This window comes from Ammospiza nelsoni, chromosome 3 (assembly GCF_027579445.1).
Source record: "Ammospiza nelsoni isolate bAmmNel1 chromosome 3, bAmmNel1.pri, whole genome shotgun sequence".
Taxonomy (NCBI): Eukaryota; Metazoa; Chordata; class Aves; order Passeriformes; family Passerellidae; genus Ammospiza; species Ammospiza nelsoni.
The window spans coordinates 50386215-50413528 of record NC_080635.1 but is presented as its reverse complement, the minus strand read 5'-3'; the positions used below and the strand labels follow the sequence as shown (position 1 = coordinate 50413528).

The following is a 27314-nucleotide window of genomic DNA, read 5'->3' as shown; positions in this document are numbered from 1 at the left end:
GGGGTAGTTTACAGTATGAGATGCTTTTGTTCCCAGGTGTGTCATTCAGCCAGTCCTTTGTTTTAGAAAGTCCACCTGCCCAAGGCTGAGCACATGGTTTGTCACATGAGATTTCAAAATGGAATTCCTGTCATGGATGAACATTGAAAATGCCATACTGCTTTATCCAAAGTTTCTGTCTACCCTGCAATTTCATAAGGCCTTTTTACTGCACTGAGTGTTGTTTTGGTTGGTTTTACTTTTTTTGCTTGTTTGTTTTTGCTTTGTTTTTTTTGGGGTTTTGGTTGTTTTTTTTTTTTTTTTTGGAGGGGAGGTGCATTGTTTTGTTCTGTTTTTTCCCAAACAGTACCATTGGAAAGAACTTGCAGATATTAAAAGAAATAATTATCAAAAATGCCTCCCTCAAGCACCAAAATTAAGTTCAGAGATTTGAGCCATAATAAAATGGAACATTGAGCTCTTAACTGACAGAATAACTTTTTTAAACTATTTTTTTTAGTCTCACTTTTATAGCATGTTTGTACCCAGTGTCGGCTCTAAAGCTCTACATGCACATAAGAGCTATGGGATGGTCAGAAGTGCCTCAAAAGACAGTGTGCTGCTTTTGGCTGGGGTAGAGTTCATTTTCTTCACAGTAGCTCAAAGGGGGCTGTGTTTGGGTTTGTGCTGAACACAAGGCTGGTAACACAGGGATGTTTTAGCTACTGCTCATCAGCACTTGCACAGAGTCTGCCTCTCACCCCACACCACCTGCCTGGGGTTGCATGAGAAGCTGGGAGGGGACAGCTGGGACAGATGACACCAGCTGACCATAGGAACATTCCATACCTTACATTGTCATGCTGGGCATATAAAGCTCGGGAAAGGAAGAGGAAAGGGGGGTGTTTGAAGTTACAGTGTGTGTCTTCCCAAGTAACTATTACACATGATGGAACCCAGTTTTCCTGGAGATGGCTGAACATCTGCTTGCCCATGGGAAGTATATGTGTAAGAAAATAAGTTGAATTTAAACACGAATATCTTTTTATTGTTCTTTAACTCCATTTAAAATGAAGTATCAATACAAAATATAACAAAAAATCCTAATTTTGCCAAACATTTTCATTCATCCCTTGTTGTGAGTAGCTTTAGAAAGAATTTAACATTTGTGGAACACAGTTCTGTACTTAAACACATCTCACCCAAATCATTCATGGTTCCTGCTGTGTTCTGTACTTGCTCTGTGCAACATTTCCTTGCCTTAACATGCCTTTGCTCGTCTGCTGGAGAGTAGAGCCTATAGTGTGGACAAGGATCAGCTGTAAGACTTTACCTATTCTTGTTTCTTACAAATTTTTTGTACTTTGAGAATTGTTCCTTAGCAGTTACTTTCTGTAGTAACCTGTATGTAGTTTTCTACCTTTATAGTATGGGGTGATTCAATTATTTTCTAAAGTCCTTGGAGTGTGCTCTGAAATACAGGACATGGAACAGAAAGAGAATAAAGATGAATGCAGACCTGCATACTTGAGAGATGCCTCATCAATGGAATCAGCCTGTTGCATGAATAAAACCTCATTAATACGGTGCTGGTTCTTCTGAAGGGTGGGGTGAGGAAACCAAAAACAAGCCATGGAAGGTTAACCAAGCATAGCAGGTGTTTTTCAACATGTAGCCATGTCCTCAAGCACACTTAAGCAGCCAGCCAAAGGGTGCAAGGAATTGTGTTTTGACCTGCTCCAATTCTTGTTATCGGGACATCTCTCTTGTATGACGAAACTGCAAGTAGCAGGAAAATTACCGGAACCAAGGAAAAGAGTTGTTTGCTCTGAAAGTTCAGGCCATTGTATCTGGTAAGTTTTCATAAACCATTTGGCTTAAATATTAACTGTCTTCATGCACATAGCTGCCCTAAGGAGCTCTTGAGTTTCTTCCGTTTGCTGACGGACTTGCTCAAGGAGTTTGACCATTTGGCTTTTTCTGAATGCTAATGAAAAGTCTGGATCTGAAGAGAAATAACAGGTGTTATTCAGATCCAACCTGCTATTTTTTGCTATGTTCTAATGCAGATGCATAGAAAAGTTATTTTTTTTTTTCAGGTTAGATACAGTTGGTTGGTGATTCTTATTACAGGTAAGACAGAAAAATACCACACAAAGCACATACAAATTCAGTTTTCATCCCTACAACCATTCAAGATTGCTGCTAAATTCTCCTGATCCAGACGTATAAATCTCAGTTGCCAAATTCAGCCTCATGCAGCAACTACCTATCTAGATATAGTGGGGTTTTGGCTCTGGCTCTACATACATAAAGATATGTGCAATATACAGTTATTACTACATTATAACCCTCATAGGTACTCAACTTTTATCCAAAGACAAGAAGACTAACTTAACCCAGCATAATATTAAGTAATATTAATGGACTTTGAAATATGAAGATGTGAGACTTCTCAGCTTTACTATCAGCTAATCATGCAAATTTCTTATTTGCTTGCTTCGTCAAAATAAACTAAAATCACATTTGAAAAACTTTTAGGTTGCAAGCAGCAAGGGTCAGACAAGCCCAGGCACGTTCCATCCAGCAATATTGGGATTTTATTCCAATAAGTGCCAAAAGTTCTTATATAGGATAAGATTTTCCTGAAGTCCCATTTCCCTGCTGTTCTGAATGCCTTTAGTTATAAAGCAAACAAACAAAATCCTCCTGCCTTTATTGGGAGATACTCTTGAGGAGCTGCTTAAAAACATGTAAGGTAACAGCTACCCTTGAGATTATTCTGTTTTCTTAAATGAGCAGAGCTAGTCCCTGGAGAAGTTTGCACTGCCAGTGGTTGGACTCATCTTAGAGGTCTTTTCCAACCCTAATGATTCTGTGATCTGTGTTACTAAGCAGTGCCTGTTTGCTGCTGATGGGTGCAGGCAGCCTTGGCAGGAAGGACATACCTGCTCGTAGTCTGCAGAGTGTGGAGATGCCCAGCTGCTGAAAACGGACCTCTTGGTGAGTAAGAAAATTCTTGAGGTAGGCTTGAATCTCTTCAATGTGATATTTCCACAAAAGCATCATTTTTTCTGCGTAAATGGGAGAAACACTGGAGATCAATACAAGCCTTTAAGCACTTTGAAAACTGATTTTTGTAACATTTCAATAATGACTCATCCACCTTCAGCTAAAACCAACATTACTGCAAAGACTGACAAGCGACTTCCCTGTACCACAGCTTCTGGTAATACTGCTGATACTTCCAGTAAATAAAAAGATGAGTGGGCTGCTGGGAATCTGATCCCTGTGCAAGGGGCCTACTGATTGACAGTGGTTGGCCTGGTAGGTGAAGCTATCCATTAGATGATTATGCTGTTGGATTCTGTTCACTACCTGAGAGAGAGCCTGCTCTGTTGCAAATCCTCAATGCTAGAAACTAAACAGATTTGTATTTTCCCTTAATGGGGACTCATCACACATTTCAGTTTTTCTTATGTCTAATGTCTAAAATCTAACTATACCTTTCTAGAGAATGTGGCAAGTGTCATCAGAACAGCTTTTTCTTGCAAGTCTTAAAGGCTCTCAGCCACATGAGGCAAGTATTTAAGCATAAAACTATTTTCTAGAGGTAAAAATAATGCTTTTTTATTCTCTTTCACTGAAACTTGAAAAATTTTGGCTACATTCTTAAAACTACTTTACTTCACTGCTCCTGGTAATTTAGTCTAGAAATATATCAGCAGGATTTGGTTGAGTAAGAGTTTTTCTCTTGCTGGTCAGGAAGTAGAGTTATTCTAAAATTTTGGAACACAGCCTCTGCTGTCTGTGGGGGATGCCATCACATTTTACATACCAAGAAAGAAGGTCAAATGGCAAGATATAACCTTATTTGAAGTGACCCTTGTCTGAAACAGGTTCTCATCTTTCCCGTGGTGAGGAGTATGTTAATGGTCTCCCACCTTCCAACTGAAGCTGTTTGCAAGGACCTCAGAGTTGGCTATGGACCAGCTCTGCAGAATGGCAGTTCTTGAAGAAGCCAAAACCCATGTAAATCAGACCTTTATCTGTGGTCCACTTTCATCCCTGGAGTTTCTCATGCAACTCAAGGACTGTTTTATTTCAAGGGGCACTTGTACTCTGAAAAATGTGTAGACACCAAGTGAGGGGATGATAGAAGAATATTTAAGGTTGTTCAGTGCCTGACAGTCCTTTGGGAAAAGGCTAACTTCACTCCAGACACCCATAAGTCTCTTCCAAAGCACAGTTAATCCTGTATGAGTTACCATGACTGATCATGTGCTGGATGATGGAGGCAGCATGAAAGGAAGGCTCAGGATGTTCCAGTTGGCCAGCCAGTCTCACCAAGCACCTTGTCAAAGGTTCATCCATCCACTGGACCATGTGTAACATGGCTCCTTCTGGAAGGCAGAAAGGTAAGAGAATACTCTCTAAATAGGAACTCCAGTGTCAAAGAAATGAAGCTGAGAGGTCTGCCAGAAACTGCTGAAATGGTGAATCCTTCATGCAACTGGAGAAGCAAAATAAGTGCTGAACTTGGTTAATAAGTACGTTTAGGTTGTTAAAAAGGGTGATGTTCTGAGGTTATGCTCTCAGTAAGGTAAGGCCATGGATTTGGTTCATATTTTGTTGGCTTTTTTTTCTGCAAAAATGAATCACTTTATGTGCAAGATCCACTCTTGGCCCACTGGGCTCAGTCTGTCCAGCAGCTACTCCAGGAGTGTGCTCCACTCGCAAAATTAAATGTGATGTGTTGCCAGCTGCATGGCCATCACACCAGATAGAAGAGATGACCTGTTTGACAGACAATATCCAATGCTAGGGCATGTTGGGAAAATTTACACTCGTCCTTTCTGCTTTAAAGAGTGCTGTACCTTTGATGAGTGCCAATTTGGTATCTCTGATGAAATCCATGTGCAAAAAATTTCAAGATATAGACCTACTTCGTATTTTAATCTTTTATATCAGTTTCTGCAATGATAAAATTATTTCAGCCTGAGAAACAGGGAAATGTTAGAAATAGAAGTAGACAGGCCATGTACAGCAGTGAAGTTCAGCAAAAACAAAAAAATAAAGAATTTTAAACAGTTGAACAAAAGTGCAGACAATGGAGCCCATGTATCCTGCCAGTGAATTGGATTTTGTTGTTGAAACTTACAATGAATTTAAAAGGAAAGTCTTGGGCTGTGTGTCCAGCTGTGCTCCATCTCCTGTTAGAATTAATAAAGGACATGAGCACTTCTCTGATTCAGCCCTTGATGGAGGGTTGCTGCCATACCTTGCTTTGCTAGCTCAGCAAGGCAGGATGTCACGTAATGAAGGGAGTCTTCCTGAGTGTCGGTCAAAAGCAGGGTCTGGAGGAGACCTTCGACACAGCGGCTCTCCGTGATTCTCTGCCACAAGAGAGAGAGGCATGTTTAGCACTTCCATTAGGGTTTAGAGATGTCTGGGGGCTTCAGAAGTACTGAGGTGAAACCATCAATAATGAAAATGCCTCCCAGATCTACCACAACCAGGTGAAAACACCTCGGATTGTTCAGAGATCACCTGTACTGGGATACATACGTTATAGATTGAGTTGAAAAGAGATAGGAGGCTTAACTTGTGCTGACCTGGACTAAAAGCAAAAAATGAGACCAAGAAATGAGTTCTGAATGAGTCAGCTGGAGGTGACTGGTTGCTAGTGAAGTTGAATCATGAAGTCATCAGCTCTCTGGGGTGTCCTAACAATGGAAGCTGCTCATGGCTCCCTAACTGAGCTCAAGTGTCTATCAGCAAATGGAGTATCTTTTTCTGATACTCATTTCGTGCTGCATTTTTTGCTGTGGTTTTTTAACTTGCGGCTTAGAGGTTCAAGGTGGATTTGAGACTGCTGCTTTTCAAGCTCCCACACTCTGTTTCTGTCCTGCTGGCATAAAAACAGTACTGCCTTTTCCTTTTGTGCCAAGTACTTGTGTTTTAGGGAGCATTCCTTAGAATTGATCCTGGAAACCTGGCACTCCCACTCATGTCTGTTTATTCACTTATGCAGCAAGAGCTTTATTGAAGGTAAAGCAGGTCCCAGCTGATAACAGCATAAAGTCACAGAATTTAAATATTTTTAAAAAAGACTATATTTGTGAAACTTTGAATGATGGTCCATTTTTATTCCTACTGTGGGCCTTGAGTTTAAGGGAATCTAGTTTCCTGAAAAACTTGCTGTCACAGCTATTAGAAATGTATATAATTCTTATCTTAGTAAAAAACCCTGTAATTTTCCTTCTGGATGGTTTAAATCTCTGGAACTAGTAGTAATTGTATTGTGAACAAAGGGCGAAATAAAGAACTGAGTCTTAAAAAGTGTGTACTAGGAAGTGGAACAAAGCAGAAGTGAGGATTTGGTGAGGTTTTTTCCTCATTATTGATTGCTACTGTTGGTAGTGTTTGAGCAAGGTACTCTAAAAGGCAAGGAGAAAGGAAGTGCATCCTGGCATATGGATTTTGAAGCAAAGTCAGCAAGAGAGATCTTTACAGCATTTTGGCATAAGTGGTTATGTTGCCAAAGAGGCAAAATGTACATCAATAGCTGGGGTTTTGTTTCACAGTGAACAGCAGCTGAAGCATGAGAGCCAGGAAATAAAAATTCAGTTCATAACAGACCTCAGATTTTCCTGAACAATTCCTTTAATTAGTATGAAATGTTCTTGCTTGAAGTTTTTATACTATGATGCAGTCAAATAGGTAACTGCATCATTCATAGCAAAAATTAGATATTTATTATTTTAATTAGCTGTTTTGTATTGTATTGGGAAAATATGAATAGAACTACCTTTCATTATGGTCCTTTTATCCATATATTCAATTCTGTGTAAAATATATAGCAAATTGGCATATGTTTAATTACCCACAGCATTAATTATTTTTTTAATGCTGGTTTGACATAAACACAATGGCAACCTCACAGGGTATAGTTCAGTGACAAACATTGTGTACCTACCTGTCTGTTTTTGGAAAGGCACAGGTTTCTGATGATGCAAGCAGTATGTCCAACAATCACAGGATCTGTTTTATGTGCTGCCAGTAACATCCCCAGGCTCTGCAGTAGCTCAGCACATGCCAGAATGTCCTGAGGAGAACAACCAGTATCCAGTGTGGACAACACAAAGCAGGTTTGCAGTGAGCTATGGAGAGATTGAATTTAGCTCTGCAAGAAGAGCATTAGTTTGCTTATTTAAACCAAGGGTGTGGCTGGGTCCAGTGCTGCTTCTCTCAATAGGTCTGATTGCACTGACTATTGAGCACTTGCTATGGAAGGCTGGAGTCTTCAAGATTGTGTAGTATATTGTTGTTTCCATCAGGTGCCTCACCGTGGTCATTGCTAGTCAGGGGAAGGATGTGCAACCCTGACTGGAAGGAGAGGTTGTCAGGGTTGCTGTGAAAGGCAGAACTACACGGTGAAGTAGCAGCAGCAGTGCATCCTTGAGTAGCTCAGCAATTTACCTGGCTACAACAATGGGTTGTATCTTTAGATCAGTTTGTGATCAGGCACCTCTTCAGTAAACATGTCCTGAACAACATCTTCTTTACACACTTTTCTATGCTGTCTGATGATATTTTAGAGGTACTTTGCTGGGTATCTCTCTCTGAAGGTAGCCTTACTCCAATTACCACTAATATTACTTGAATCACAGAATGACCTGGCTTGGAAAGGACCTTAAAGATCATCTAGTTCCAACCCTCTGCCATGGGCAGGAACACCTTCCACTGGGCCAGGTTGTTTAGAGCCCCATCTAACCTGGCCTTAAACACTTCCAGGGATGGGGCATCCACAAATTCTCTGGGCAACGTGTTCCAGTGCCTCACATCCTCACATTAAGGATTTTTTTCCTAATATCAAATCTAAACCTACTTTCTTTTATTTTGCAGCCATTACTCTTGTCCTGTAGTATCAGATTGGAGTCTGAATTACTGCACAGGTAGTTATCTCAATAACCATATGGATTGAGGGAGCACTGCTGTGTGTAAGAGAAACCTGACTTCAACAGAGTTTATTTTAGGTCTACAGTTAAAAGCAAAAGATTTCCTCTTGGGAGTGTTTTTTCATTCAGTTTCCTTCCCTTAGGAATTTAGGAGTTTTTAATGCAGTTCTTCTGTTTGTTCCCAATGAACTATATAATTTGTACTGCCTGGAAACTGAGACACATTAGCAAGGGAGTTCAATATAAAACAAATCATTAGTCCTATACACAGCTGCAAAAAATCACATAATTCTGAAACCTGTGAAACATCAGGAACACTAAAGCAGTGTTGAAGAGCAGATGTCTTTAAAAGTTAGTTTAACTTTAATCTTTCTTTTGCTTAGGCTAAATTGCAAAAGTGTATCTTATTTTCTTTTAATACTAGCTGACATCTTCACTTAGCTCATTTTAAGCACTGTCACAACCAGCAATCCAAAAATAAGACAGGAAAGTAAGTTGAAAGGGCAGTTCTTCCACAGGGCATTTAAAGAATCCTATATACAGACATGACAGTAAATTTTCCTTAGATTTTCTTTAAAGGAAGAAATAATATAGTTTTAAATAATACAATTAAATTACCACTGATGACTGTCTTCTACGCTTTTGGGGCCAAATGTCCTCTTTTCTACATAATCCCATCAACTATGATACCCGTTTTGATTTGCTACAACCTGAGAGGAGGAAATTTTCTATGGATTATAAAGGAACTTTCTAATACATAATGACTTCCCTGCCAAGATATTTTGTTTATTTAGAACCTACATTAGCAAGTGACAGTACTTGAATTTTGCTGAACTTCTTTTTTTTGGCTGGAATATGGCTGAGATCCAGATTTTGTTTGTTTGGCTCAATTCTGCACAGTGCAAGAGAATCACGAGAAAACTGTGAGTAAAAATAGATTGAATGGTTCAGATGGATATTGATCTAACTTCTCCCAAGACTAGAATATTAAAAAAAAATAAAGGCAAGGAAAAAAATTCCAACAGCAAGTGTGCTTACAGTTGCAATGCTGCACTCGTACTCCTTACACAGGGATTTCTTGACAAGGTAAATATTATCCCATTTACCAGTTAGCAAAATGTCAAGGCAAAGTTATTTTGTACCTGGAGTGGAGATTCAGTGGCACCATCTGGAATAGACAGACCCTGACTTCCAGGTCTTTTGCTCAAAGGAATTTGACTTAAAGGATTGTTTTCTCACAAAACCTGTTTCTTTAGTGTTTCAGGGTTGGGCTGTCCTCGGGAAAACGGAATAAAATTCCCTTTGCAAGAGGGAAGTTTTCCAGCCTTTGCTGGGAATCCCTGTCAACAGCCTGACCAGGAGATTGCAAAAAGGGGGATGAAGCAGGGCAAGGAGCTCCCGTGAAGCATTCCTGGGGGTTTGCTTCATGGTAACTAAAGGGCAGACAGATCCTGCCCCATTGTATCCTGGATAGTATTTGTAATAATTCAAGCATCACTTGACTTGGTTGTAAAGGTTAGCTTTGTTCAGTGGTTTGTTTTCCAACAGTTGTTCCCATGGAGAAGTCCCTTTTTCAGTCACGGAGAATTCAGCCTGAGTTAGAGAAAGAAATGTTGAAAAGACTGGAAAAGCAGGCCAGAAAAGGCAGAGAGATGGGGAGGCAGGATATGAATACAAAGAGGTCAGACTCTTCTCAGAGTGCCCAGGGCTCGCTCGCACAAAGCAGCAACATTCAGCAGTCAGGGACAGCCGTGTTTGCTCGCTAAAACAAATTCAGAGATGTAGATACTTCTTACTGGGGAATAAAGTAAGATGCTTTGATTTCCAGCCTCCTGCTACTGACCCTTTTTCCCTCATGAAGGATGGGCTGTTTCACCACTGGTGTAGCGAGGCTGAGTTCGCAGTGCCTTTGTTCCCACTGATCCTGACCACGTCTCTTTGTGGCCAGGGATTTGAAACACTGGTAAAGACAAGTTTCAAGACCAGGGAGGAAAGGATTTGTGGGTACTCTTTCCTGAGAGAACAAAAAATGTGAATGATATTTGGAGATAAGAAAAGCAAATCTGAGTGAGGACCATGCTCCAGCATAATGTCTGCTACTGAATAACATATTTACTGTGCAAACGGCCTTCAACTAACTTAATGCATTTCAATTGTAAGCTTGTTGACAGCAAATTGTGTTTTGATTCTATGAGGCAGTTTGACAATCAATGAGGATGTTCTGTGCTCATGCAGCCACTCTGCCTTGAGTAGATCTGTGCTCTAGTTGCTGCTTTCCCAGGCATTGAGCTCACCCATTTTCCCATCACATCCCAGAGAGATGCAATTTTGGTTTGCATACAGACAACTTAATTGTTACACACCAAGCTTTCCAAACCCAGAGTAAATTCCCAATCAGGCTGAGTGTATTTCAGACACAAGAAGCACCTAAGGCCACCTGAAGCTATTCAGACCCTGTCACTGCTGCCTGAAGCAATGTGGCAGTAAAGGTTCTCAAATAGTTTTGCTCTATGCACGCAACCTTTGACTAACTTCAAATGTTGTTGTTAGCTTAAAACACTTATCAAAACCTTTCACATCTATTGTTCTTATGGATGTCCTTAATTACTGCAAAGAAAAGTTCATTTAAAAATGAGAGTAATCTGTCAGTACTTGCCATAATTTAATTGTAGTTAGACTTCTTCATGTATTTGCTAGTGTTGCACTATTAATGGTGGTGTTTACCCTGAACATGGGCAAAAGAATTGTTCTGTAACTTAGGACATGAGGATACACAGTCCTGGTGAAAGTCCTAATGCATTAACTAAAGATAGACAAGATTTCAAATTCTGTCAGTCCCCCTTTTTGTTTTGATGCTAATTCAAAATATGTCAATATTCTACAAATGCACTTTTGAATAACACTGTCCATGTAGGGAGTAACATACATTTGCTCTTTGTTCTGCACTTCTGCACTTTAAATCTGTGCTCTAAATCAGTTTCTCTGCTTTTCAGTGGGTGGGGAAGCTCTGTAGCCAAGAGATAACTTCCTTGGTTGCCCTCATGGTGGCAGTCTCTCATGGTGCTGGGTTTGTCCTCCCCTCATACATCGATCTGGGGACTGAGGAGACTAGAGAGAGTTGCAAGGAGCGCAAGGCAGTATCCACATATCCAACGGCTCTGACACCCATCTGCCTCTCTACTCTCTCACTGGTGTCTCCTTGGGATAGCCCTCAGCACAACAGATGGCTCCTCAGGTAGCTGGTGATAGTGCAGTAAATGAAGCCTGGATATTTTGGGTAGGAGAGAGAAGGGTTGGGAAGGCTCCCAGAGTCTCTTGGCCATTCTCAAATTGCATTTCATAGGCTGTTTTGCCATAACAGAGTGTTACCCCTGGTGGTGGCCAGAAGGAGTCTTTCCCCTCTGTTTTTGGGAAATGATCTCCCATACCTGGTTGGGCGGGTGCTGGGAGAGTATCCAGAGCAGAGCGATGGAGGCACGGCGTACGTCCTCGCTTCCAGAGGCCAGGAGAGAGCACAGCTGGGGCAGGACGTTCTCAGCAACCATTTCGGCCTGGATGTCCACTGGTGTGGGAAAACAAATGAGGTCAGGGGGGCTCAGAGCACTGCAGGGAGTAATTCAGGCTCTGACTCAAACAGTTGACTGTTGTATCAAATTAGAGGGGACCTCCCCATCTCCGTGCAATGGGGTAATGCCAGATGTTCAGTTATAAAAAGAAACCCTCATTTGTTCTGCCTCCTTTTGCTGAGGGATTAATACAAGCTTGATGGCAGAATGTAGGTTTGGGCACCCTCAGTCTGTGTCTGAACCTCAAAAAACCAAGTGAGGGGAATTTTCTGACTCTGTCATTGGCATAAGGCCAGGTATGAAGGTGGCAGCTTCTGCTAACAAACAGAAAGACCTCCCAAGCACCACCTATCTTGCAGAGTTTTGGTTAGCCAGAAGAGAGCCCAGCCATCCCACTGAGTTGTTATACCCCACTTGCTCCTGCAACCTCAGAGAGTGCACTAAAAGGCAATGCCAGAGCAGCCAGCAGATGGAGAGGCAGATCTAAAAGGTGAAGCAGACCGGGTGTTTCAAACTCGTCAAGGAGTGGCACAGCACTTCCTTGGCTCTCAACTCCTCTATAATTGTGACTGCTTGAGAATTAAGCAGTTCTACATTTTCTAGATGAAAAACTCTACCCTGGAGTCTGGGACTTTAGCACTGAGTGTGCCAGTCCTCTGCCACTGTTTCCTGAATATGTCATAGAAATGAATCTTGGACATTTAATAGGGTTTTTTAGGAGAATGACAAATGCATGGGAGAAAATTATATTTAATGATAGACAGAATCATGCCTTGGAGAAGACAGGTCCCCACTCAATAAGCAATTTCAGAAGACATTCTGTCCTAGATGGGTTTAATGCTTAGGAAACATGGAAAAAATGAAAGCTTAGCAACTCACTAAGGCTCTGTACATAAGGACACCTCTGCTGCCTTTCTCATTTTCTCCAGATACTCCCCTTGCTACCTGGGAGCTCTAAAATAGATTTAGTTAGGGTATGCACTGCACCTTCCTCTTCCCTTAACATCCAGTTAAAATGTAGAAAATGTCTCTTTGCTTTTGATAGGAAAGGTTCCCAGCCCACTGTGCTCACTCTGAAAGGCAGAGAGAGATAGAAATAGTTTGGTTTCTTTATCTCCAAGACATTGCTTACCACTGGTAGCCAAATTTCTTAGGCAAACACATGCCTGGCTTGAAACCTGCTTGTGCCAAAGAGGAAAACCAAAAATTAAAAATGAGAGAGAGGAGGGAAAAGAGCAGTTTCAGTAATGCATGTTCTTGCCTATTGCACACAAAATAAACATGACAACACTAGTAAGCTCTTACATTATCTTCAAGAGTAAGTTTTGGCACATGTTTTTTTTTCAAGTTTTGATGAAATTTTTTTTTCAACCTCCTAGTATCAGTCATCCTATTGTTGATGAAGAATGGGGCTCAGGTGTTGGCTTTATTTTAGGACATCTGATAAGTTATAAGAAAATGAAGGGAAAGAAATTGTCCCATTTGCTTTGCAGTTTTTTTTTACCTCCCTTCTACACAGAATTTCAAGTTCCACCAGGAACTGTGGTTTCTTGAAGTTTCCTTGATGTGGTTTCCAACAAAGCAAAATTCTCAAGATGTCATGCTTGAAGCCATACAGTAAAAGTTCCGGATACCAAAAAGAAAAAACAAGTAGCACAACAGATGTGTCACACAACTTCTGTCACACACGCAATGATCAAAGACAGAGCCTGGACAGGGCACTTCTCACACGATGTTTCAAGTTAATAGCATACTGGCTATCCTATTCTAAAGGAAGTGTCCAGGGCTGTAGAACAACTTTAATAATTTCCCTTTGCTTTCTTCATACATTGACCTTGTAGAACCCATGTATTTTCTATTATAGGTGTCTTTTCTCATGGGAAAGATGCTGCATAGGTACCTGTACAGTAGATGAACAGAATGATGTGAACTGAAACTGGAAGCCCAAGTCTATAGCTCTACTTGGATGCTAAGTCTTTTCACAAAGAGAAAGCTACAGCTTTACCTTGTCCACAGAAGAGGATAGGAGAGAGATCAGTGTCCGCAGCAGGAATCTGTCACTGGGTCCCAGCAAGGCTTTGTGGTGCTGAACATTGGCTGCCACGTTGCTCAGGGCAGCACAGCTGTAGTACTGCAAAGAACCAAGAAAAAATGTAGACAGAAAGGTCAGAGTGGTGACACACTGAGGAGAATACAAATAAATTGGAGAAATGCTCAGATTTAAAACCAATAAAAATAATATGCTTTTTCATCCTAAGGGTGTTTATAGGATTGACACAACATGCTGTAGCTGCTCCAGCAATCCTGCTGGGGCGTGTAGTACATTCATTAGGACTCTGGCTGTTTGGGAACATGCTCTGCTGCTGCAATGACATGGCTGCTGGCATCTAAGTCATCTGCATCTATTGTATTATATGTTTACATTGATTTACTCAAGCTGGATGTAGCTCTTGCCCTAGCATGCCAAGAGATCATTTCCAAAGGATCTAACCATTAACACTAAGGAGGACTACGCATATAAAATTATCTGTTACTAGAGAGGTATAATTAGAAGATGTTGAGCTACAGAGTTGGAAATTTTAAGATGTGTTGAAGATTGCAATGTAAGCTGTTTTCCATTACCACCTGTATGGCAGATTACCTTTGTCAAGTGGGCAGTTTGCTTTATCTCTTTGAATGACCACATTCACACCTCCCTCGGGAGGGGACATCTGCTGATGACAGACTATTGAATGTCACTGCATGGCTGATAAGAACTATAACATCCCATTGTGAGATGCTCCGCCCAGAGGGAGGAGCCAAGCATTGCTACCCAGATATAATCCAGAGGTTTTTGAGACACCGGCACAGCTTTCTCCATGGGATTCCCCAGAGAAACAGCAGATGCCTCTCCTTCCACTGGATCTTCAGGGGTAGAATACATCCTTCTCTACAGATTCCCCTTGCTCCAACAGAACCACACCTGATACTTCAGGAGGACTGCAGCCACATTTCCAATTGGACTGCCACCAACACCCTGACCCACAGGGTGTCAGGTTGGGTTCTGACTCTGTCAGTGTTGTTCTAGTGTACTGCACTGTTTATTTTATCCTTTATTTTTTTTATTTTCCCTATTAAAGAACTGTTATTTCCTGCTCCCATAATTTTGCCTGAGAGCCCCCTTAATTTAAAATTTATAGCAATTCGGAGGGGTGGGGAGGGTTTACATTCTCCATTTCGGGGGAGGGTCTTGCCTTCCTTAGCAGACTCTGGTCTTTCCAAACCTAGACAAGATGAATCTCAGAGAAATCTAAAAATGCAGAAACAGTTTGCGGAAAGCAACTCCAGAGGGTCCATACCTTCATAAATGATGGGGCAAAAAATTTTGTGCTACTCAAAGGACTAAATAAACAAACTAGCAGAGTGTAAGGCTTACAACTCTGATTGCTAGTTTATTTATCAGCACACTTTTGCACTAAGATGAGCTCTCTGCTGAGTGTGCAGAATCACAAACAGGTGTCTGTGATAGGCATAAAACAGGATGTTTTACAGATATGTACAACAAGAAGAAAAAGATCTTTTCAAGTTGTCTTCTCAGAATACTTAGTAACATTGCTTAGAGTGGATGATCAAAGTTAGGATGCAAAAATACCCCAAACAAAACAAAAAAACAAAACCCAGAGGAAGAGACCTATCTGCATCATGTCTGATGATCTGAAAAACACAAGAAGGTAGCCACATAACAACCCTGTGCATACATTAATGTGTGCTGGCAGAAGAAATTTTGGATCACAAACTTTCTCCTGTGCAGTGAGACAAATTGGGTCTTTTAATATATATTATGTGACTGAGCTGAGTTTCACCAAGATGCTCTCTCATGTTTCTCCACTTCACTAGAGAAACCATTCCTCCTCTCCCCCTTTTCATTTCTGCACACTGAGGTTTGTGCTCTCCTTACAGTAAGTCAAAATGTTACTGTTTTAAAATCTGACCTATTTTAGTCATACCTGGACTTCTGAGTCAGGAGATTCCAGCAGCAAGGCAAGAACTGGTAGGGCTCCTTCCTTGCATAGAACTTGTTGGATTTTCTCTGCCATTAAAAAGAAAAAGTAAAAGTGTCTTCCTCCTTCCCTCCCTCTCATCTGGAGGCACCATTCAAAAGGGATGTGCACAATTCTTGGGTTCTAAAGAGTGCTGATGTTATCCAAATATATGCCAGTCAGTGTGATTGGAACGTTTATAATTTAGAGCTTGTGTAATGCAGCAGTATGCAGATATTTTAGCAAAAAGACTAGCAGGCTGTCTGATTAAGCTTAGATGGTTTTATGATAAAACTGCTCTGAGAATCTGAATTGCTGGAGAAGCTGAAAAGCCTCAGGTAGGATCTTCACTATTATTTCTGTGTTTTACAACAAATTATTTAAAATATTCTGAATAATACCAGAAATGTAATAGCCAACTGTATAAGTTCTTGCCAACTGTTTCCTTCCAGAACACAGAGTTCAGAGATGTTACTCATGACTTTATCGTTTTGCTCTGTGGAATAATGGTATCATCTTGGTAGGTGAAATTTAATGCTGGTTTGTTTCAGAGTTAATTATGGTAGTCTACATATAATTGCAGAGGACCAAGTACTACTTTTGATAAAGCTGTTTGCAGATATTCCAGAAGCCTTTAATGTCTGACTCGTGATAGTTATACTTAGCATATTCCAGCACTGAGTTAGTCAGAACAAGCAAAAAGCTCCTAAAGCTCAACTTTGTTGCATAAGCTCCTGAGATTGCTTTAAAGTACACCAAATGTCCTGCTAATTTTTTAGGCCAAAATGTTTCTTTAACAAATAGCTATTTTTTTTCCTATTTCTTTGACTGATTGTTTAAATGTTCTTACACTAGCCCCTTGGATTTGAAAATCAAGCTTTTTTGTTTTGCTACTAGGCAAAAAAGAGTCTGTATCAGCTAAACTTAAATCATCAACCTGTGGTACCAACATGAATGCCATATGCAGAGGAAATAACTTGTTGCTCAGATATGCTTTTATTCTTGCCTTAAGATTTAGGATTATTTTTCTATCAGAGAGTTTTCTTTTGGCAATTTAGGTAAACCATTAGTCCAAAAGTACCTGATTGTGTGAGGTTCAGAACAGCACCAACTGCATTTTGCTGGACTCTGGGATCATAGGAATTGGCAAGAGACAATAGGGGCGTAAGTCCTCTAGCAGCACCAATAGCCTCTCGGTTGGACTCTGGAGAAAAGAATCAGAGAAAGAAAGAAATATTTACTGCCATCTTACTGTGAGCCACAAGCAGGACAACCAGCAGGACTATCCCTTGGTGTTCCCTTCTCTGATTTCTCTGCATGCTCAAAGGAAACTCTTAAAATTCTGAGAGCTTAACAGGAAGGAAACCAATTCATGATTTCTGGATTAGCCATAAATCACAGCTGGTTCAATGCTTTTGGTTTGTAACTACGATAATTAAAATATCCTTAAGATCCTTTAAACAGGTTAACAGTGTGTTGTACTTGCTTCAAACCCTTGGTATGTCTGGCCAACTTATTCACACTGTGATAACCAAAAGCTACCTCATTAACTGCAGGTAAGGTTTAATTAATTTAGTAGGGTATATTCAGGGCCAAGTTCATTCTTGGAATTTCCCTGTGTTACTCACTTGACATCTACAAACAATGCAGAGGTTTCTAAGGAAATTAACAATATTTATACACAATTTAAACAATGGCCAGTCTGTGGAAGTTTGCTGAGAGAAACATGAAGCAGACAGAGCAAATAAAAAAAGGTATTTGGATGAGATCAAGTTTTCAGGTGCTAACTAACTTAGAGAGTTAAGAGAACAAAGTGGCTAGTTTTATACCTTAAACCTATATAGTGAGGAACTGACATAGATTAGCCAGGATGTTTATTCAAGTATAGTTCAGAGAGTATCAGTTTAATATTCCAGGGCAAGTAATCTTCTGTCTTCCTATGAGTATATATTTAAGTAAATAACTTTTATTCTGAAAAAAAATTAAGAAAAATAACTGTTCTGGGAAGAGTAATCTATTTAAAATAGCTTTTCCATGTGGGAAGCTATTATTCTGGTGAAATATTCTGGTCCCTTTCATAGACAAGCCCTTCTCTAATCTAATCTGCCTACATACCATTCTCTTGTTTCCCTCAGTAGAAGCAGAAAGTCTTTTGTATGACTCCAATGGGTGTGATGCAAACTACTCAGGTGAATAAAAAAGAGAAGTAAAAAGATTAAGGAAGAATTTAGATATCACTGGTTCCCTTATTCTTGTACACAATATACTCCATAAATGTTTGTGAATGTGGAAAAGAATCTTACCTTCGAGAAAAGGGATTATGAACATTTGGACAAAACTTAGGCAAATTCTTTCTTCTATCAGATAGTGCGTCTGAACACTTGTTTCACCAGTTTATGATGACAGACTGGATGGGGAAATCTATCTCACCAAGATGTGTAACTCTTGCCATCTCTGTATGAGAGGTGGCAGGCTAGATCATGTTTCTCTCCTGGACCACCTGTTTATCTTAAAAAATGCAGTCCCTCCACTGATGCCACTGCAACCACTGACACTCCTTGGAAGGCTTTTAGAAGGAAGCCATGTGTTTGAGACACTACTCTAAAGTGGGGAAATCAACGTCTACTCAAGCTGTGTATGAATAACTCACTAATTTATAAATTCTTTCTTTCCACTCTCTGACATTTGTGTACCCAAAAATTCCCATCAAAACAACTTTGAATGTGCTTTACACTCAGTGCATCCTTCTTGTTTTAGCTTAAAGCAGATGTTCAGACCCCCTTAAACCCTGAACATGTGAACATTTAGTTCTGAAGTACTCTGAGTTCTTATCTCAGAACTGATTCACTCACTTTCACTCAGTGATTAAAAAGCTGCAGATAATTGCAACTATGCATGTGTCCTTTAGCTTCATGAACAAATTCTGGTGTTGGAACAAACTAAACTTCAAATATTTTTAATCTGAATGAGTTAGTTTGTTCTTACTTTCAGCTCCCTGTTGCAGCAGGGAGACAACCCAGTTTACACATGACCTGCAGTAACACTGCTAAACAGTTTCACTCTGTACATAGTCTTGCATGCTTGTTGCAACAGAATTAGACCATTCTTAGATGCAGAATTTTAGTCACCTTAAAGCCATCTAAGGATCTCCTAATTTGGTTGTGCTTCCATATTTATCTCTTTTGCATAAATGGTCTTCTTGAAGGATATGACTGAACAGGATACTTTTCTCAAGCAAACACCTAAAATACCAGAGTCTGCAAGCTAAAATTAAAATAAACCCTGGAGAATTGCCTCTTGCTTTAGTCTCATTGCTGTGGTATCTAAATATAGTCCGAAAAACAAATAAATGGATCCAGCCTATTTGAATTCTAGTTAAACTGGGACAGAGATCCTCAACCCTGATCAAACACCAGGGAGCAACCCAGCCTGTGCAGGACTGCCTACCTCTATGTTCAGCTCTGAAAGCTCTTTGAGTGCTTAATTTGGAGTACTTGTGCTCAGAAGGACATTGGTGCTTAAGGGAGTGTGCAAAGGCAAAAGAAGACCACAGGAAATGAAGGTAGCCTGGATCTACAGTAGCTGAGGGTTCCTTCCCTGTATTTCAGGGCAGACATCTGGAAGGGTATGAGTGCCTTCAGGACTAAGTAACATCCTTAGATGCCCAAACAAATCACTTTCACTGTGGACTTTTTAAAACAGGTGAAGGGACATCTCTCTGTAATTTTTAGGGGCTTAACTTCAGTGATTCTACACAAAGAAAGTCCTTCTAGAGCCAAGTACCTAAAAGTTTAGTGATGCCATGCCTAATTAAGACATTTAAATGAGGCAATTTGCATTCCACACAAAGTAATGTAGCATGTAGAATTTTTAACCTGACAATAATATACAATGCTTAAAAATAAGCTCCTAAGGGAAGAGTGTTTAAAAACCTGAAAATAAAACAAAAAAAGTGGGATAAAATGCAAATCAGCACTTTCATGTGGTTTGATCCTGCTTATCCACTCCTCCTTTGTAACATAAGTACTTAAATGAGAAATTAACACTTTCATCATGCTTCCCTCAACCTTCTGGGACATCACACTGCACCTTCCCAAGCTGGAAAAGGAAGCTGGCTACAAGAAGGGAAACAAATGTGAAAACACAGCTTTTCTACAGACTTGTACACGGTTTGTTCTGGAGAACCACGAGTTTGCACAAGGTAGAGTAAGACAGACTAATATGATAACCTTTCTTTTGGTATCTGTGGCTGAACTTACCTGTCTGGATACCAGGAAAATATTCATATCATTATATGAAATATTCATAGTTAAGCAGAAGATGACAAATGCAAGTAGTACAAGATGGATAAAAAACTGCCTGAAAGCAAGCTGGCAGCAAATTTTGCTGCATGGAAATGACCACCTGGGAAGAGGCTACAGATGGAATTCCATGAGGGCTAGTCCATATTTGCTTTGAACCAGAGAGTTAACACAAAGATACGAATGTAGAACTGTCAATGCAGTGGAGGACCAGAATATCTTACAAATAGCAGACAAGTTAGAATACTGAAGCAATGGAAACAGAATGAAACCTGTACAAAATACAGGGATGTGCACTTGGAAACGTGTGGTACAGAGCCTTGGTTACTTGATGTCTGCTGGAAATAGCAGCAAAGGAGGAGCAAGCCTAAGTGATTAAGTCAGCTGTAGGTTGACAACATCACCATGGCACAATGACCAAACCTGCAAGTGTTACTGTGAGATGTACCACAAAACATATTTCCATATGTGCCACAACAAAAGGCACAGCAGCTGAGAGCCCAGCTGAAGTACTGCACATTTCTGGCGACTTCTCTTTCAGAAGAGATGAATCCAAACCAGAACTCCTGTAGCATTTATGCCTGAGGCCCGTGGTATCATGATATGGCACATGCAAATGCTAAGTTCCATTCCTGGAACATATCATTTACACCCGGAAGGACTCTGAAGATGAATGGAGAGTCTCACTTACAAGAGGAGTCTTAAAAGACCTTGGCTTTCTCAGTCTAGTAAAATGAAGAAACCTCATAAGCACAGACATCAGAGGGACAGAACTCCTGAAGCAAAAGCCAATGCAGACATTAATTAAGATAAGCCAGTCATGAATACATTTAGGATGAAAATCAGAAAAAGGTTTGTAATCATAAGAGCACAAAGGTAAGAAACACTGAGAAAAATAACTGGAATGTCAGGAGGTTGAATTTATGATGTGGGAATGCCAAAACTTGTTGCTGCATCTTATGACTTTTAAACCAATTGCAAATAGGTTGTTTCATCTTAAAATATGATGGAAGAGTTGAATGAATTCACAGCAGAGGATAAAGGCAAAAAGAACACTCACCTGAAACAGCCAAAGTCATGATGCAGGCACAGGAATTACACTGGACAGTGGGATCCTCTGATTCAAGCAGATCCAGAATTGGCTCAAGTAAACCCATTTGGACAACTAATTCTTTGTCAACTATTCAAAAATTCAAGAAAAATTGACAAATAAAAAAGTAAGCAGTCAGTGATTTTGTGGAAAGAATACATCATCCATTGACTGCTTTGGAGATCTACATTAAGATTATACTAAATAGAACTAAGATAGAAACAGCCAGAAAGCCACTCTCAGTCTCCAGCTAGGTTTGCTTAATTCTCCTTTAAATGCATGAAAGAGTGTAACAGATGTTTGGAGATTTTAGGCCAGAAGGTCCCAAATCAGGTTAATTTTGGCAAGAGCAACTGCAACTTTCCAATAGGTTCACAACTTACTCAGCAACCCTGCTCCCCCCTTTCTTTTTCTTCTGAGGTCTACCCTTTAAATATAATTTTTCTTTGTAAACAGGGATATGATATTATTTGCAGCATAATCCTTTTTAAAAAAAGCAAAGAAAAAAGCTAACTTCACTGAAGACTGACCCTGTCTTCTGCTATTATGGGACTGCAGGATAGAACACTTGTTGTGGCCCAGGTGACCAGGAGTGCAGTAGTAGGAGCAACAAGGACTCTGCGATGAGGTGTGGCATGTTCATGCCCTATCAACATAAACTTTATTGGGAAGTTATTCTTCTGCATCTCCCAAATTCTATCTCAAGTCTATTTTCCCCTTTAGTTACAGAAGCAAGTGAATTATACTAAGCATTTAAACTTTTTTTTTCCTCTACAAGCAATTTAAGACTAAGGACCAGTTCATAAATAACCAGAAAATCAGCACTGTCTTGTACACAGAGTTTATTTCTATTAGCTGTATCCATTGGTTGAAAGGAAAAATGTCTGTAGATCCAAGAATGATAATAGAATTCCCACACTGGCCTGGGAATAATTTATCTGCCTTTGCACACAGATCCAAGAACTCTTGTCACATTATATAATGTAGCTGGAGGGATCTGTTCTATCTTGGTGCCACCAGAAGCTCTGTATCTTACACTCAGAATCAGACTCACACTTGTCCTATGAAGAACACAAAAAAAGCAATCTAGATTTGCATGAAGTGCCCACCTTCTGTCTGAGTCTGGCTGAACAGATACTTCTTCACCTGAAGAGAGATGTGTCATTAATTACTCACTATTTCCTTCCAGCAGGAAGTTGACAAGGGACAAGGAAGACATCTGCTGCACTTCCAGGTCAGCAGAACGTAGTAAGGCATAGAAGGGTTCCAGATGTTCCACAGGCAGGGGGATGTTCACTGCAAGAGTGAGAGGAAATATTCATGAGTCCCATTGTTCATCACAGTCACATTTTTCCCTTGATGGACCCAAGCCTGAGGTGCTCCCATGCACAGGCTGAGTTGTATTCACCTTCATTAAAATTCCACTGCTACTAGCAAACAGGGCAAGTTTCCTGAAGAGGTTTTGAATAATCAAGTACTTCAAAAACACCATGGGAAGGGAAGCAGTGTGCCTTGCTACCAAACAAGTCATTCTGCCTCACAGCATGTCCTTGCCTTGTGGCCACCTGCACTTTTTATCCAGCAAATAATACACGGGATAAAGCTATAATCCAAGTGACAGAATATTCTCTTTGAAGTAAAATTAAAATAAACAAATAAATAAATAGCAACCGGCTTATTGCTAGTATTTTTTTTTTTTTTTTAGAATTCAAACTCTTGCTGATATTTTATTTGAGATATCTAGGCTGACTCCTAACCATTAACAAACTACCTCAAGAGCCAAGTGCTCCCACAGAATATTTGGAACAAAGAAGAGTGTGTCCTTCATAACTTTTCACTATAATCTATCTTCTGGAGCATTGTCCTTTTTTGTATATAATTTTTAACATTAACTGGTCACTATGTCCATTTCCTTTCACCATATTTTGACTGTTGCTTTCAAGAGATTCAGTATACACTAACTTTAAATACTTTGGGTTCTGCTGAGCTTCACTTGAGTGTAACAATATCATAAGTAACAGTCTTTTACAATTGTAAGAGATATCTCCTTATAGCAAAACCAGAACTGACTGTGCCTATATGGCAATGACAGTTTTCCATCTTCCTTAGCAAACAACATGGCATGAAAGCAAAAAAATAAACTTGCTTAATGAATCAAAAGGAGTTTCACAGTTTGAAATAATATTTTTATTTACAATTACATGAAAATTTTCAAATGCTTACTGAGAGAACTTACTGTGCTGACTCACGTGCAAGTAATAGAGTGCAGCCGACTGCTGTAAACCTGGGTTTTCTGAAAAGGATAAGGTCCTCAAGGCTTCCAGAGGGTCCTTTCCCAGTGGAGACATTTCAAAATCTGTAGATGTAAAATGACAGCACAGGCTTAATTACATCTGTAAAGGGTTAGTTTACAAAAAGAAATTAAAATTTAAAGCCAACCAAACACATAAGGATTTTTGTACCCCATAAAGCCCATCTATCTTTATTCGTGTTTCCATGAGCAGAAGCAATAGATGAACTGGGAATAACCTATCCTTGACAATACCTCTTGTAAAGCTCATAAAGCTAGTGATTGGAAACAAGATAAATTATAACCTTTAGACATTTTATGCTATCTAATATAAATGCAGGTGTTCTTGTTCTCCACAAAAATCTTTACCTTTTTCTGAATCTTTGTTAAAATACTGAACATGGTGTTAAGTAAGAGTATATGTTTCTAATTTATGTTGTATTTCTATATATATTTATAAGTATAGAAAGAGTATATATTTCTAAGTTACCATATCTGAAGTTCACTGTGTTTCCTGTCTTGGGTATTGAAATACAGGATTTAAAGGAATAGCAACATGGACTGCAAACTGGCTTGCCTCAGGCTTAAATTTCTAGCATGAGTCTACCTGTTCTTGAGTATGATAGCTCCCCTATTAATAAACCAGATGTTCAACAACAATCATCAAGCAATAGCAGTCATGCATGACTTCTGTAAGTCACTGCATAATATAATATAATATGTGGAATGGAGCAGCAGAGGGGAAAAGGAAAGGGACATTGAATGAAAGAACAGACTTAAAAAGGAAATATGATTGGTCAACTGGTGGAGCACACAATGATAAGATATATTTTCAGGCAATAGATTAAAGCTGTGCAATAATGATTGAAACATTTCTGTGAAAAGTATCTAGCTATTACCTCCCACGAGACAAAGAAATGTGAGGGACGTGAGAAGCGTGAGTGTTCATGCCTCACTGCAAAACAAAGCCAATATCTCAAGCCATTAGAAGCTGCTGACATGTCAAGACTAGCAAACTCCTACCCTCAGAATTAGGCAAGTGAGCTTCACAGAACTGCTTCATATAAAGATAATTTTTAAAAATAATTAGTAGTATACACCAAGGGAAGGACTCACCTGTGTGTGCAAGGTTTTAGACAAAAAAAAAAAAAAAATCTTTTCATGTGGGTTAATTCTGTTCCTTTCACTATCTGAACCTGAATCTATCTGATTCTTCTATATGTGATTTTGTCTGGGAGAGTGATAAAACTGAAACCACTCAAAATCTTCACCTGCTCAAAATATCAAAATTTGCTGCCCTGGTGAACAGATGAGTGTGATGATCAACCATGAAGTCTCTCCTTGCACCCAAATTGTCCAAACACTGTCTTTTTGTTTATTAGATTTTGTTTGCTTATTATATTTTGTTCCTATTTATTATATTTTGCTTATTATATTTTGTTTTGAGGATAGGCTTGTTCCCTCTTGGAATAAAATACAAAGGTGAGTGTTAAAGTAAGAGGAATGTGTCTTGGTTCTCTTTATGAGGCTTCCCTGCCTCCATTTGTCTAGGCAGTAAGATCTGGCCATCCAGACAACCAGATTGGTTCTGCTTCCTGGGTGCTGTATGTGTCCTGTCATTCACAGTGGGACCTCCTTGACACCCCTCATTGTCATGGGTACTGTTGTCAGAGAAGCCCTAGGTTTCCTGCTGCTGTGCCCCAGCTCCCATGGATCCAAGACAGAGCAGAGTTTTGAAGACGGATCTCAGAGAGGAAAGGATCTCTCAGGAAAACACACATTTAGTCTTTTCAGGGAACACCAGTGGCTGCTACAAGGAGCTATTCTGGCCTCCCCTTCATTACGTCTCAGCCATCAGCTGTGCAGGGACACTGCCAAGACAGTCTCCAATACACTCAGGAGCACGCTGGACTTTGGAAGAGAAAGTTCAGCCCTGGAAGATCTCCACTGTATAACAAGCTGAAAGATCTGTCCCTATTCTGGACATGAATATCAAGATTTAAACCAGGTCTAAAGGTGCAACAATCAGTGAATCTTAGCAGCAGCACAGGACCCATCACATTTGCTGGATAATGGCACCAGCATGTTGTATACCAACTGAGGCTAATCCACACATGTTCCCAACTACCAGAGTCACAGCAATTATTCCACAGGTTGCTCCATGACAGACTATTTCAAATAGAATTAACCATGTCACACCAAGGAAAAATGTCTCTCCTGGTTCCCCTTACAAGATTGTTTCATGTTCCCAAAAAGACAAGTAAATTAATAGTAGTTCCACACCCTTCACACAAACCAAAGTAGGGGACTGTGTAATTTTGTGTAGTAGCTTTAGCCCAAAGCTGTTAAACATAAAGTATACCCAATTAGTTGTGAGACAAAGCAAAACCAATCAAGCAATGACCCCTTTATCTTGAGATAAGGACTATTTTTAGATTGGACAACCAACAAAATACACTCATTCAAGATGACTGCAGAAGTGAAATAAAGAAAAAAAGATTTCCTATTGATATTGTATCCTAGGACGGGACAAAGAGGATATCACAAATAGAAAAACAGAGGAATTAGGCAGATAACCTGTAAAGCAAAGGAGACAAATGCAGAGTTATGGATCTGCTTTGATTCAAATAGAATCCCACAATTGTGATTAAGCCTGATGTCTAAAACATTTGCACAAAAGCACAGTTTGCTTGGAATCCTGAGAGCTCAATGATGCTTGTCCCAGGGTGACTTTGATCTTCCTCATGTGTAGCCCAGACATTCCTAGCATAAGTCCCAGAGTTCAGCCAACACAGAGGTGCACAACTGTGCACATCGCACTGTGATCTGCCCACTCACAGCTCAGTACTCACGTAGCATCCAGACCTATCAAAGCCTATGTCCAATTTTGTCAGTTCTTTTTGACTGACTTCAAAAAAGTAACTTTAATTTCTAGAAGGACTCACTTTTATGAAACACATTTACATGGGTTATATATTAACAGTGGTGGCAGAGCAAGAAAGTTATTGACCACTTCTACCCAGATCCAACTGTTGCACGACTTGAGCCCTTGGTGCCTTGTACACAAAGAAAATGCTCTGTAGCTCTGGCCTTTCCTCATCATCACTGAGCTGCTCAATGCCATACCAGAGCAGATCAGATAGCAATTTGCTTTCAACCCGCAAAATTAATCCCCTTGCTCTTTCACAATCCTTTAGAAAAAGAAAGTCTTCTCACCTGTTTCAATATGCTGCAGAAACTCCTGTGCAGTCACTCTCTCATGAGGCTGTAGGATGGGCTTGTACAGCTGCCTGTTTTTAGAGCTGTTCTGTTTTAAGCAGGAGCAATTGCTTATCAGAGTTAAGCATTCCTTGATGCCTTGCACCAAGTCAGAGGACATCCTCTGAACAAAGCCTATGAAGTCCCGCAGGAGCTGCATGCATCGTCCACATAGCTGACCCATTCTTGTTCCAGCAGCAGCACAAAGCAAGAAGAAAAGGAAGGAGATGGAAACAAAAGTTTCTTCTCAATTTGTCCGCTTTTTGCACTAGCTTGCCTCCTCACTGTTTGTTCTGTCTTATAGATATTAACACCACACTGTGCACAGATGCTGTAAGGCAGACAGACTTCTGAATCCAAAAGAATACATTTCACAAGGCTGGTTTCTGCAGATCTCCTGAAGTTCATAAATTATTATTATTATTATTATTATTTAAAATGAGTGCACTGGAGATACACCTTCCTTTCACTTGAAGAGAAGTAAGCTAATGACCTGAACACATTTCATAGAGAGCAAATGGAGCTTAGGTTATGGATCATCCACCAAAGCCTGTATGAGACTAGAAAACTCTGGGATAATGCAACCTGTTTTTGTAAGGCAGCTTTCCACATGAAAGGTAGGCACCACCTTGTCTGCATGTGTACAAGCTGCAGCTACCAATTGGAGAGAGGAAGATAAAAAAAAAAAAAAAAGCAAGTGAACAGGTTTTTCCAGTTTTTGCTGAAGCACAGATCAGAACAAAGGAGCTGTTGGACAAACAACTCATAACTCAGTCATCTGACACTTTGCAAAACAGCAAGAATAGAAAATAGAGGGAAAAAAAAAGACAGTGGCCACATGAATTTCGCA

General features: G+C 40.0%; 1 protein-coding gene across 1 annotated transcript; it reads right to left on the bottom strand.

Moving 5' to 3' along the window:
• Positions 1 to 1175: 1175 nt before the first annotated feature.
• Positions 1176 to 26648, bottom strand: LOC132071534 (uncharacterized). Its single transcript, XM_059469160.1, has 14 exons — positions 26423 to 26648; positions 23153 to 23272; positions 22093 to 22212; positions 20887 to 21006; positions 16607 to 16729; positions 15493 to 15575; positions 13512 to 13637; positions 12639 to 12684; positions 11369 to 11502; positions 6959 to 7087; positions 5261 to 5375; positions 4248 to 4382; positions 2928 to 3053; positions 1176 to 1984 (listed from the first exon to the last, which is right to left on the bottom strand). The coding sequence occupies exons 1-14, from the start codon at positions 26646 to 26648 to the stop codon at positions 1857 to 1859; spliced, it is 1731 nt and encodes a 576-aa protein (XP_059325143.1). The 3' UTR covers positions 1176 to 1856.
• Positions 26649 to 27314: the final 666 nt, after the last annotated feature.

Coding starts and splice junctions, on each gene's coding strand:
- LOC132071534 (XM_059469160.1), bottom strand. CDS start 26,648: ATGGGTCAGCTATGTGGACGATGCATGCAGCTCCTGCGGGACTTCATA. Junction 7,088..11,368: donor CCCAGCACCCGCCCAACCAG/GTATGGGAGATC, acceptor TGTTCTCCTCAG/GACATTCTGGCATGTGCTGA. Junction 1,985..2,927: donor ACTCTGCAGACTACGAGCAG/GTATGTCCTTCC, acceptor ATTTCTCTTCAG/ATCCAGACTTTTCATTAGCA.